Source organism: Habropoda laboriosa, unplaced genomic scaffold (genome assembly GCF_001263275.1).
Source record: "Habropoda laboriosa isolate 0110345459 unplaced genomic scaffold, ASM126327v1 scaffold135, whole genome shotgun sequence".
Lineage (NCBI taxonomy): Eukaryota > Metazoa > Arthropoda > Insecta > Hymenoptera > Apidae > Habropoda > Habropoda laboriosa.
In genome coordinates this window covers 3,371-16,127 of record NW_017100232.1, presented here as the reverse complement: position 1 = coordinate 16,127, position 12,757 = coordinate 3,371, and the positions used below count along the sequence as shown (strand labels likewise).

The following is a 12,757-nucleotide window of genomic DNA, read 5'->3' as shown; positions in this document are numbered from 1 at the left end:
GTGACAGAGGCTTAATATCATATAGCTTAACCCTTGCGCAGACAACCAAAATGTTCACAGTTTTTACAGGCTTTAATATTTAAAATTATTTGCATACTTTTTTATTTTTGAAGCGTGTATCGACGTAAAAATGTCCAAAAAATAGGGATCCAGAGAGATTTTGCGACACCTTCACAAGAATATAAAAAATATACAAATGGGCCACACAAGGATTAAATAAAATGATTGTAAGCAGAAATTTTAAAGATCCATTCACAAATGACATAGGCACATCAATCGGTGTAGCCGCTTTATTCTTCAATCTATAACCTCGCTATATCGCTTCCACAGACTGTACATTATGACTATTAACGCTTTACTTTCGAATGGCCAACAGTCGACGGATCAAACATGGAATGAGAACTTAAATTTAAAAGAAAAATTCTAAAAAAAAAAAAAGAAGAAGTGTAACATATTCAAATTAATTTGCAGAGTATCTCGAGTGGATTCGAAGCATTTTTCCAGGGCGAAAGAAAGCGGAAAGGTACCGATAACGGTTCGACGAGCGCGGCGACAAAGACCGGAAGAACGTCGTGTTCCGCGATCGCGAACGTGCCTGCTGCACGCGTTATGGCAGCCAGCTTTTACTTACGTGCACGTATGACAACGTGAAAACCCACCTGGAAAATTGTACATTCGTGGGAAAGACAGAGAATGACGAGACAACGACACACGGATGCGTTCGTTGTTTACGAGGCCTTATCTGGTTGAGAGAAACAAGGGTTCCCAGCCTTGTTTAGAAAATTCTATCGCTTTTCATTTGTCGCGGCGAAAGGTGAAAGTACATGAAAAGTGATCACTTCGCTACTTTCCAAATATACGAGTATTTTTCATTTTTTTTTTTTTTCTTCCGGTTCGTTAATAGCGAGAAGTTATTTCGTTTGAGTAATTTTCCAGTAAAATCGGGAATTCTTGTAATTTAGTGAAAATTCAAGGTTTCAAAATACCTGTAGCGGTTTCTTAAAAAATTAGAAAGTATGGCAGTTTCTCCGGAAGATTTACATAATCGTACACTTTGATCCGTGGATAGTCAAATATTAGCTGCCTTGAAAGATTCGACGATCGATTTACGAATTCTCCAGCTTCTTACGAAAACTAGTTTCACAGGAGATGAGGGCGAAGAAGTTAATAGAATCTTACCTTGCTGGGGATCAGAAGACGAAGTTCATCGTCACCCTGTCTGTAACGCTTGTGAGGACTTGTCGGTCCTCCGGAACCTGTCATAGCGCCTGCATCAGCTTCTCTCTTCATTATTTCTGTAACAAAAAAACCAATCAACCCTTTAATACAATTATCGCATAAAAACTCTAGGAAAGTAATAGAACGAAGAAACTACTTTTTCAAACAAAGTTTTGAGACTTTGAAAAATTTTTATTTTTCGAACTTCCAAAGGACACTGCTTGCTAATAGTACTTTTTTTTTTAATCTATAATAACTATGTAATTTAACTATAATAACTGATGGATAATACAGCAAAGTGGTTATTGGAGGTAATTCGAGGCTAGAGCCACGTCACGTGCCTGAATTCAACCCTCCTCAGAACCCAAGGGAAACTGAGTTTCCCCTCGATTTCCAACTACGCACGCGCCCCGGAAACAACAACGACGACGCGCACCGCAATTCGTAATAAACCTATAAACATGCTTCGTATTCGCGTAACCGTCTGTTTGCGGGGGGGCCATACGGGAGGTAAACGCCGCGTAATTCATTGTCCGTTAAATCGGCTCGGTCGGTTTAATGACGTGGAGAGCATGGGAAACCGATGGAACGCCATCCTGTTTTCAACGAACGACCAAACTATCCGCGAATTTGTTGAAACCGTCCCCAAGTTCCCGCCAACGTTCGACAACTTCACGTGATGGGTTCTAGTTGCAGCTTGTATTTGTTCAACGTGTGTAAAATTTATTCCTTTTTTTATACAGACTTTATAAGATCAAAGAATTGAAGGATGTCAGAATTCACGGATTCGGGAATTAGAGATCCGAGAATTTGGGGTGTCCAAGAATTTAGAGATCCCAGAATTTGGGGGTCCAAGAATTTAGAGATCCAAGAATTGGGAGATCCAAGGATTTAGAGATCCAAGGATTTAGAGATCCAAGGATTTAGAGATCCAAGAATTTACACATCCATGAATTTAGAAATCTATAACTTCAGCAATTTGAAAATTCAAAGATCAAACAATTCAAGAATCCAAAAACTCAGGAATTTGAGAATTTAGTGATCAAAGAATCCAGGAATTTGTGAGATCCAAAAATTCGGGGATCCAAAAATTCGAGGATCCAAAAATTCGGGGATCCAAAAATTCGAGGATCCAAAAATTCGGGGATCCAAAAATTCGGGGATCCAAAAATTCGGAGATCCAAAAATTCGAGGATCGAAAAATTCAGAGATCCAAAAATTCGAGGATCCAAAAATTCGGGGAACCAAAAATTTGGGGATCCAAAAATTCGGAGATCCAAAAATTCGGGGATCCAAACACTTAGGAATTTGAGAATTCGGAGATCCAAGTATTCAGGAATTTGAGAATTCGGAGATCAAAAAGTCCAGGAATCCAAGAATTTAGGAGACGCAAGAATTCGGGGATCCAAAAATTCAGAGATACAAGGATTCAAGGATTTAAAATTTCGATCATTCACGTATCCAAACGTCCATAAATTCAAATGTGCAAGAATCCTAGACTCAAATGGGGAACGAGCGAGAAAAGCGGAGAATTTTCTTCATGGCGATTAAAGGATGATCAAGGACGCGTCAAATTCGTTAGAAAATGAGAAGTTCATTCGCCAGAAGCATTTATATCGCGGAAGTCACTATTAATTCGCGAAAGGTGAACGATATTTCCTTTTGCACGTGCCCTGGAATCTTTCAGACACGCTGGAGACCTGAAGTCGCCGAGATTCATGGTGCAATTAGGTTCTCGAAATTGCTTCCTTCCTAACCGCCGCGAGCATGGCATTACCAGCGATAAACCAGAAAAATTTCGCTATTCTGGCAATCGAGGGACCGTTTGATTTCTGGCAACGGTAAACGAAATTTCATATTCAATCATTTAAAGAAACAAGTAGAAATCGCCAAGTAGAGTTACGGGAAATAGTGGCCTGAGAGAAGAAATACAAATTCCATGTCTTTCTTTCTTTCTTTTTTTTTTGTAAACATAATACCGTATAAGTAAACACCGAAGGATTAAAATTTGAAAGAATAATAGATCATCAGACGTGAGGATTTTTATTGACGCCAAGTGGAAAGGGCCGAAGAAGCGTTGGAAAAAGGAACGGGGCGGACAGAACGAATCGATACGCGACTGGTGGACACGCGACGTTAATAATTTACTAGGGCGATTCGTGGACGAAGGGTGACCGGCATAGCCGTTGCGCGATTCGTCGCTTCGATTTCGTTGCGGTCGCGGGAAAAACGCAAGAGGAACGCTCGTTCGTCCATTCGCGACTCGTTAAAAAATCACGAGGCATGAACCGGAGTCACGAAAACCAGCCACGGAACTATGACTGTCTAACGATCGTCATGTTCAAGAAGTCTAACGGAAGTTCGATTTTTACGCTCGAAAAAACCCAGCTATGGCAAATGTAATTTCATAAAGCGTATCGTCTACTTTTCGTATGTTGACTATTATTAACCCTTTCGCTACGAAAGGTGTATGTACACGCTGTGTAAAAATGACCATTCCATTTAAGAACGAGCGTATATACAGGGTGTCCCAGTTGTTTCCGATCAAGTTCGGGAAACTTTGTCACTATGTTCTATGGGTGTAAGTAAGAAAAAAATGTTATATAAACATAGGACGTTTGAAGCTTTGTTAACAAGTTATAACGGAAAATACAAAAAGACAAAAATGGCGTCGACAAAAGTTAGATTTCACACCTTCAACTATCTCTGATCGTAAACACAGCTCGCATGAACAGACTAGATGTAGATATCGCTGAATTATTCCTATTTGGTACCATAACCGCACGTCACCATTCCCTTCACGTATCTTATTATTGTTATAACTTCTTAATAAAGCTTCAAACGACCTATGTTCATATAACATTTTTTTCTTACTTATACTCGTAGAACACACTCACAAAGTTTTCCGGACTTAATCCGAAAAAATTTAGACACCCGGTATATACACTCACTCAATGCACACAGTTTATTCATTTACTTTCGCACTTCACAAATAAAATATCGCTGTCGACTGAAAGTCAGCCAACACTGAAATGCACTAGATATTCGACTATCGTGAAATAGTCGATTTTCAACCGTACCCATCTTTATTTTTATATCAGCTTTGAATAATAAATTTTTCGACCGGTACACAGCGAGCACTTTTTGCCTCAGACACGTGTCGTAGCGAAGGGATTAAGATCGAAATTTTGTTGCAAAAACTGAACGTGTGACGATCAGAAAAACTCTACAGTGTGGCGTAAAATATAGAAAACTTGCTAACCCCAAAACAGTGTATCGAGATCCAGTTAACGAATTTCCCTACTACGAGCAGGAATTTTAACGAGCATCCCGTATATAAGAGGAAACAAAACCTACCGATTGAATACAACAACTTCGAAGGTTGCTAAATACTGTGCCGCTTTTGAAAAGCCACAAACATCAAACGGACGGGGCGCGATATCGCAATCGTGGGTAATTGCGGAAGAGTGAAAAATATCCTGGTTAAAAAAAAAAAAACAGACTGCGTAATCGAGAGAAGGAGAGACACGGATTTCGCAATTGTTGCTTTAACTTCGACGGAAAATTTCAAGCGCCATTTAATAAGCGTATCTCTCCCATTTCCTAGTCATAAATTATACTTTTTTCATAGAGTGAAACTTTTTCTACTACTTCGTACGGAATTGCACGTATTTCCGTGCAAGCAATCGCGAGAGGTGAAGGAGAATTTCTCGATTCGACGTGTCGACCGGTGAAATATGTACCATAATTACATTGTTAACCTGTTAACTGTGTTTTCACTTTTCGAGCGGAAATTTATTATCTCTAGGTTGTAATAAAAACTGAACAGAGACTGTAATTAATATCTTCATTTTATTTCTTGCAAATGTGAATGTGACGTATTTTATATTTAACACAAGCACAGCAATACGATTAAAGGGGAATAATCTTTCGATAAACTATCGTGTTCTAAGTATTTGTGTACCAATGACTAGTTAACTCGATTTCTACTGTTAACGAGATAACGTTACTCTCATTTTCCTACCTTTTCTACTTTTTTTAATCGTATTAAGAGAAACGATGAATATTAATGTCACCAGCTCTTTTGTCCGAGAATTCGTTCGCTTTGACAGTGTTGTTTACCAGCCGCGGTCCCGTTGCAGCGTTGATTTTTCGTTAAAAACACAGAAGCAATTTCCCAGGCTGCTGAACAGCCGGAAACATTTTCGTTCACGCGATAACTCGATCAATCGCCGTCTGCTCGCGTGATCCACTGACGAACCATTAGATCCAACAATTTCGAGGTGTGTTTTGTTGTTGGGTCCATTGAGATAGCCTTTGCACACTTCCTGACGCGAATTTTGAATAAACAGAAAAAGATTTTCTACATTTCCCCTACGGTCATCTCTATCGAAAACAATCTCGTCATATTCCTTACGAAAGAATTTTTAAAAAAATATAGAATACAACGGAGAGGCTGTTTAGCGCCCTTAGAGCAGAGAGATCACTTCGTAGCGAGCAACTATAGTCGGCTGTGGTAGTGAAAGAATTTAAAACATCCTTAGCTAAATTTATTAACCCTTCGACAGTTTATCCCGTGTGAGACTCGGGCAGAGCGTCAAATATCCAAGTGTTTAACTCTTTGGAAGAAAGTTAGAAAGGGACGAGATATTATTATCGTAACTATGACGTAGGGTTATGTATCTCTTGTTTTAAAAATAATCACTCACGGCGTAACTGTTAAAAAGATACGTGTAAAATCTAAATTTTTTTTACCGTAATTCATAATTTTATTAGGCTGTTAAAGGGTGAGGACCTTGTCCTATTTAATAAACTTAGAAAATTTCACCTAATTTTTTTAGAAATATCATTAACACTATCCAGTCCATTCAAAATCCCCCCCAAAAAATATTGGTTTAGTTAATTTTTGAACCGTGTGTAGTTTGCAACAAACAAGTAACGTGCGTGACCAGACCGTGTCGTGACACAAACTTCGAAAGACCTACGTTCCTAGTCGTCCAACCATTACTAAAGGGGTGAGGCAAAGGGTGGATCAGTCGATCGCCGCGTTAGTGGAGGGGGGAGATGATAAAATAATGGGTCGTGGCTTGTTTTCCGCGCAAAACATCGATTTCCTGGCAGAAAATTCTAGAATTTTACGTCGCAATGCAATAATTCTAAGCTTCTACATATGCTAATCTACCATTTTTATTAGATCCGAAATAAAGAATGGTGTAAGTCCAGTTTCCCTTCTGTCGAGATATCTAAGAGTTTGCATTTCAGTCGACTCAAAAATACCGATAAACTTTGCCCCACATTTCTGTGAATCTAAATATTTGTAAATTCATTACACAAATGATTTTTATGAGGCTTAACTAAAACAATTTTCTTTTCTTTTTTCTTTTGGAGGTTATAAATGGACTTCCAGCAATTTCATAATTATTGAATTGTAAAAATCATTAAATTTTAATTAAATTTGAAAAAGATACTACTGTTTAATACTATTATTCTTTTTGTATATCGCTGAGTCGTATTTAGATAACTTATCTGCCATTTTTATTACAGTCAAAATATCTCGCAATCTAAGTCCAACCACCTAATCAGGAAAAAATACTGGCACGATCAACTGACCTACTCCTAATGGAATCCAACTGCTGCGCAAGAAATACATCGATTTCTTGAATTTGCGTTCGTAGAAATTCTACAATTCTACGTGAAAATGTAAAGATTCTAGATATTCAAAAACGACTAATCTGCCATTTCTTTTGGATTCAAAATGTCCGAGTCTAATTCTATAGATTTAAACAGAAATAAATATAGGCCAAAAATGAGTACGATAAATTGGTCTAATTTCCAAAAAGAATCCAACACCTAAGCATAAGTATTAGAACACTTGTTAAATATGTAGCAAACCTGAACAGTCATTACAGAATTATCAAGATCCTGAAGAAAATGATTCAGTCTGGAATTTCATAGTACAACAGGTACAAACAATAAAAACTTCTAAGTATGTATTTCAATTTAAGATGCCGTCATAATAATAACACCCGAATAGTCTCACTGATTATCAATCATATTTCATAGAATCCAAAAAAAAAAACAAAACAATTACAGCTATCAATTAAGAAAGATTCGTGGTTAAAAATTTTATTCAATCCATCGTATTAAGTATAAAAAATAATAAAACAGTGTCCTCTTCTGTTTTCCTCATACATCCACCACTAACGAGAAAATCTCTGGAAACTAATAACGTGGACACCCTATATATTTTTGCTGATACACGATACTGACTTTGTCGAAGAAATGTAATTTAAATCACATAATACTTTTTGCACGTATCTAATACCTATGAAAGGCAGTGTACGTCGATTTCCTGGCGGATTTGAATTTACCTACGTACAACTATTCCAAACTTGCAGATATAACGAATAATCTATCATTCTTTCACGCTAAAAATATCAGAATCCAATTCGAGCGATCCGAATAGAAACGAAAATAACTAGCGCGATATATTGATCTACTCCAAATAGAATAATCTAGCCTGTGATCGTTATTCTCCAACAAGTTCAAAGTTCAAACAAAGACAGCCCTGTGACAGCGTGATCAGCGTCGAGACAGGATCGAGAGAAGGCGATTACACACAATCCGGACCGGTACATTTATCAATTATTCACCGAAAACCCGATCTGCCAGTCTCGCTTTACCGATGTGCGCCACCAGTTCGAGCGTAAAAGGCCAGAGGGGCGAAAGGGATGAAAAGAGGCGCCGCAGAGTCTGCAGCTAGGGTAGCGTGAGGCGCCGAAGAGTCCACTGCCGGCAGCGGTGCATCGACTAACCAGTCCATAACCAGTCCGCACGCCACTCTAAGGGTCGCATGGCTGATATATACAGAGACACGGATGGAGGGCATCGAAGGGGAGACCGCAATTAGGGCCAGCCCAGGGTAGCTTGAACCCGATGAACTTGACGCGGGAATTTGAACTTGCTGAACTTTCCACGAATACACGGAATTTTCTCTGCGCTATTTTATCTGCATAAAGTATAATTTCGCATTACGTGACTCCGGGCTCGATCGCTTTTCTTTCTATCTTGGTATGCTCGTCATTTCTATACAACTGAATATTTTTTTTTTTTTCTAAATGTACTTTTTTGGTAATTGGTATATAGATACCGTAAATTTTTGATATTTTGAAAGAAACAGGGGTTTTGAGGAGCGGCCATTTTGTAAAGAATTTAAAGGAAAAAATATTTTTACGTTCTTTAAAGTTAATGTAATAAAAAGTCCTTATAAAGAGTTTCCCGTTGAATTGACTATTTTCTGTTTTAAAAAATGCCAAAGTTAGGTATCATTTTTAGGTCTCAGAAATGGCCTAACCCCTTATCTAGTTAACTGAGGAGGATGAATTAACTTGTCGTTAATTCATCGATACTTAGAACACAAAAATATATTTATTGAAAGGGTATTCAGTTTTCAAACAATTATACCGCTACGCCTGTATTAATTTGCAAGAACTAAAATGAAGTAATTAGTTACAATTTTTGAGTTAGAAAGATTCATTCTCTGTTTTGCGAGGTAAACTCAGTTAACGCAGGTTAATAATTTTGTAACGACTGTTCAGGTTTTCTCCACATTCGGTAAGTTTCCTAATTCTGAAAAACAGAAGTGTATCTAGGTCGAACAATTAAGTTAGCTAAAGTTAAGTCAAGTTAGTTTAACGTTGGAGTCCAGTTTGAAAGTGTCAAAAAATCGATTTTGTTTCGCATAAATTGAAATATTAAGGATAAATTCCTAAAAGTAACGAAGTTACAAGCACATTTACGGAGTTTAATGACGTGGAGGATAACTCAAAATGTAATCAACCGATCAACTTCAGATAAACTCCATTCAATTCGACATACGTCTCTCCAGGGATTGAACCGTCGATCAATATTTCATCTTTATTTACTGTATTTTGGTAAACAATATAAAATTGATTTATTTGCTAGAAAAACTGACCGTATCTTCAAACTGGTGTAACACTCCGAAAGTTACCGTTTGTTTTCTTACAATTCAGTTCAATCCCAACATAAACTATGAAAGAACAACAATATTTCAAATTGTTTGCCTTTAAATCACTTTGGCAGGAGCTAGGCTGCGCGCCAACCAGAAGTTACATTACCGACGGAGTTAATTTGAAGTATAAAATTTACAATAAAAATACTAGAAATTACATTTAACCAAATTTTTCTATCACAGTCCAAGGACGTTCCTTTCTCACGAAAAGAAGAATCGTTAAGATATCTCTACTACTTTAGCCAAGAAAAATTGTTAAACATCACTACATATTATTCTGTCAAACTGGACTCCTCCCTTAATCGACCTATAACGCAAACTTTATTCACCTTCATCTCGGGGGGAGAGAAAACCAAGTCAAGTGTGCTAAAGAGAGTACAAAATGAAGAAGCGACATAGCTGAACCTGAAGAACCGAAATATTCACGGATCGAGAGCAGAGGCTCTCGTCGCGATAATTGTGCTCTTCGTAGTGACGCGAAGCCCAGTAATTATTCCGACGTCGCGCAGACGACGGATATCCGGGATAATTGCAGCGCGAGCGCGACAATGATGCGACCCGTAGCCGAAATTGCTCGGTGCCTGCGAAATATGATGTTTGCATGTCGACCACGATATCCCTTTCTCCCTGTTCTTCCTATCTCTCCCTCGTGAAACACTGTGTCACGAGAACCACCCCCTTCGTCAGATGCCGACAACTCGATAACCGTGTGCCTGTTCCTTTTTTTTTTTTTCTTCTTCTTTTTCAAGCTTTCTAGAATGTTCATTGTGAAAAGCAAGCGTGGAAACGTGTCGTCAAGAATATAACACCACGGTTGCCAAACACTTTCTCGGAAGGAATGGCGAGGTCTTCTGTACACCAGAAGTTGACTCTGATGGTTCGCGTCCATTAAATCTCGAGACGGTACAGTGTATTTTTCTCGATTACATCCCTTTTCTTTACTTTAAGTCTCTCTTTTTTTTTTTTAATTTCTGCTAAATTCGGCAAATAGTGATTTATAACAGACGCAGATAGTGTTCTTTTTCTTTTTTTCGAATCTTAGAAAAAGCGTGAAATAATGGTCGAACATAATACCGAATCGTTTCGCCGGAAGGAGAACAGGGTCAATCGTGGATGATTTACCGAAGCGAAGTTAAAACAAAACGACTCTTTTTGGGGCCGGCTAATTGGGTCAACGAACAACGAACGGACTGCGCCGCATTAATGCCAATTAAACGAATAAACCTAATTGGCGCTCTGTTACGTCGATCTGTTATGTTATTTGTGTAACCAGAGTAGAAGAATGAATTTTTTCTTCCTGTTATACATCGGTCAAACACACGGAGAATTCAATTCTCAATTGGAATTAATACATACAGGGTGTCCCACCTATGCGTTGTCGCGAAATTTGAGGACTTTTCTTGAACTTTGTAAAAAATTATTTTTGACTAAAATTAAACTACATTTAAGTGGACGTAACTTTCGTAAACCATAGTTTCTGTGTCTACACTTTTTCGGAGATATGAATGTTACCTTCTGTTTTTTTTTTTTTTTTTTTTTTTTTTTTTTTTTTTTTTTTTTTTTTTTTTTTTTTTTTTTTTTTTTTTTTTTTTTTTTTTTTTTTTTTTTTTTTTTTTTTTTTTTTTTTTTTTTTTTAATTTTAGCATTTTTTTAAATTCTTTAAGTATATTTTCAACTTTAATTTATTAACTTTGCGTGTGTTACAAGAATAACACAAATAACATAAGAACGCGACAGAATTTGTGCAACTTCCTAATACCTTTAAGCGTTCGATTACAATAAGTGTCCTTAAAGCGACTTAATACACCGCGAGGTTGTAAAACTTCTACTGACTTTTGCTGTTCTTTCAGTAACATATGTGGTTGTCAGATTTGTCATGAAAAGTATTTAAAATATACTACAGTTTAATTTAGAAAAAAAAAAAAAGGTAACATTCGTATCACAGAAAAAACTGTAGTTTAAAAAACCATAATTCACGAAAGTCACGTATACTTAAACGTAGTTCAACTTTTGCCAGAAACAATTTCTTCCGAAGTTCGAGGAATCCCCCGCAATTTCGTGGCAACACTTACGTGGGCGGACACCCTGTACATACAGAGAGGGGAAAAAAATGCTTATCCTCTTATTCTAAATCTCTTTAGACATCCGCGATCGCATATCAACGTCAGCATAACCGCAATTACGCTCTCCCATATGCTTGTCTTCCTCGAGCAAACCCAACACGGGCGGCTGCTAAATATTTCACCCCCGCGACAACTTCCCTCAAACATTCGCGTAATTGCGCCCCAAATTTACCGGAAACCATCCAACTCGAATTATCCCTTTAAACGTGGCCAAAAATCCTACTCGAGTGTAACACTGAGAAAAGCTGGAGAATGAGCATTTTCGATGAGTGGAATCTAAATGAACACTGTGAAAGAGGGGAGGAAAAGGGGGATGAAGTATAGGCATGGAAGATGGTGGAATCACGAGCAGACAGTGGCCATACATTGAACGCGGAAGGGACTATAAATTCGAGTCGTTCTGGCGACGAAAGAAGCTTGTTTACCGTTTTTACTGGAGTCCCTCATCTGGATCTGCTTCAGTTTGTCTGTCCCCAACCCCTGTGCTAGAGATTCCCACGGAGTCTTCTTTGGAGTTTTGTCAAGCACTGCGGCTATACTGTGCCAACAATTGATTTATACTTGTAATTCTGCGTGTATATTACCAGGTTTATTTATTTATTTATTTGGGGGGGGGCAGATAGGGAGCATTTTTTAACGTGATAAAAAAATAGAGATCATTTATCTTTTGTTAACTATCGGCCGACGAAGCTGGGTCCTCTGTGACCCGTATCATTTTTGCTCACATGTATGTACGTACGTGAAAAATGTAATAATTTGTATTGCTAATTTTTTTTCTAAATACATCTCATATTTTCGCAACAAACTTGTGTAATTTGTTTAATTAATGATACCATAAAAAAAAAGAAAATTACTGAAAATATGTAGTTCGGTGTATTTACGTGAAAATCTGACGAACAAAATTGATTCTCTGATGCATAGGCAAAGAAATGTTACGATGGGTCAGATGTGACCCGGCTCCGCTTTCGGTCCGACGGTGAAAAGGGTGGTTAATTAAAATTGAAATATTCGTGGGTCTCGAGATCTCAAAATGGCACGATTTACGTCGAAAATTGCATTTGGATCATTTTATTATCTGTGCAAACATTCAAAAGCTAGCTTCTCGCAAAAGCGGAGAGAAAATAAGAGCGAAAATACAGCATGATCGCGCGTAATATTCGAAGGGAGTCTCACTCACTCACTCACTCACTCACTCACTCTTTCTCTCTCTCTCTCTCTCTCTCCCCTCCCTCGCGAGATTACCGACTTCAAGCGAGAGACTAAACGGAGTTGGCTTAGAAATTCGACGCTTGACGTCACGCTTTCCATCGGCTTCTTTAAATAGAGTGATCAATGATATCGCTGATTGGACGTCGGCCGTGCCTCCGCGTCGATGGCGGCTGAC

The 12,757-nt window shown here is 38.0% G+C and overlaps 1 protein-coding gene across 2 annotated transcripts in view; it reads right to left on the bottom strand.

The window, feature by feature from the left end:
* Positions 1 to 11,886, bottom strand: part of LOC108571637 (heterogeneous nuclear ribonucleoprotein K) — a 94,094-nt gene extending 82,208 nt beyond the window's left edge. The window contains exons 1-2 of one of the 2 annotated variants that reach the window (XM_017933726.1): positions 11,799 to 11,886; positions 1,180 to 1,295 (exon numbers count right to left, since the gene is read on the bottom strand). In XM_017933726.1, coding sequence (XP_017789215.1) covers positions 1,180 to 1,295; positions 11,799 to 11,820 — 138 coding nt within the window. In that variant the 5' untranslated portion in view covers positions 11,821 to 11,886. The remainder of the gene's footprint in view (positions 1 to 1,179; positions 1,296 to 11,798) is intronic. The other variant, XM_017933727.1, reaches the window with a different exon arrangement.
* Positions 11,887 to 12,757: the final 871 nt, after the last annotated feature.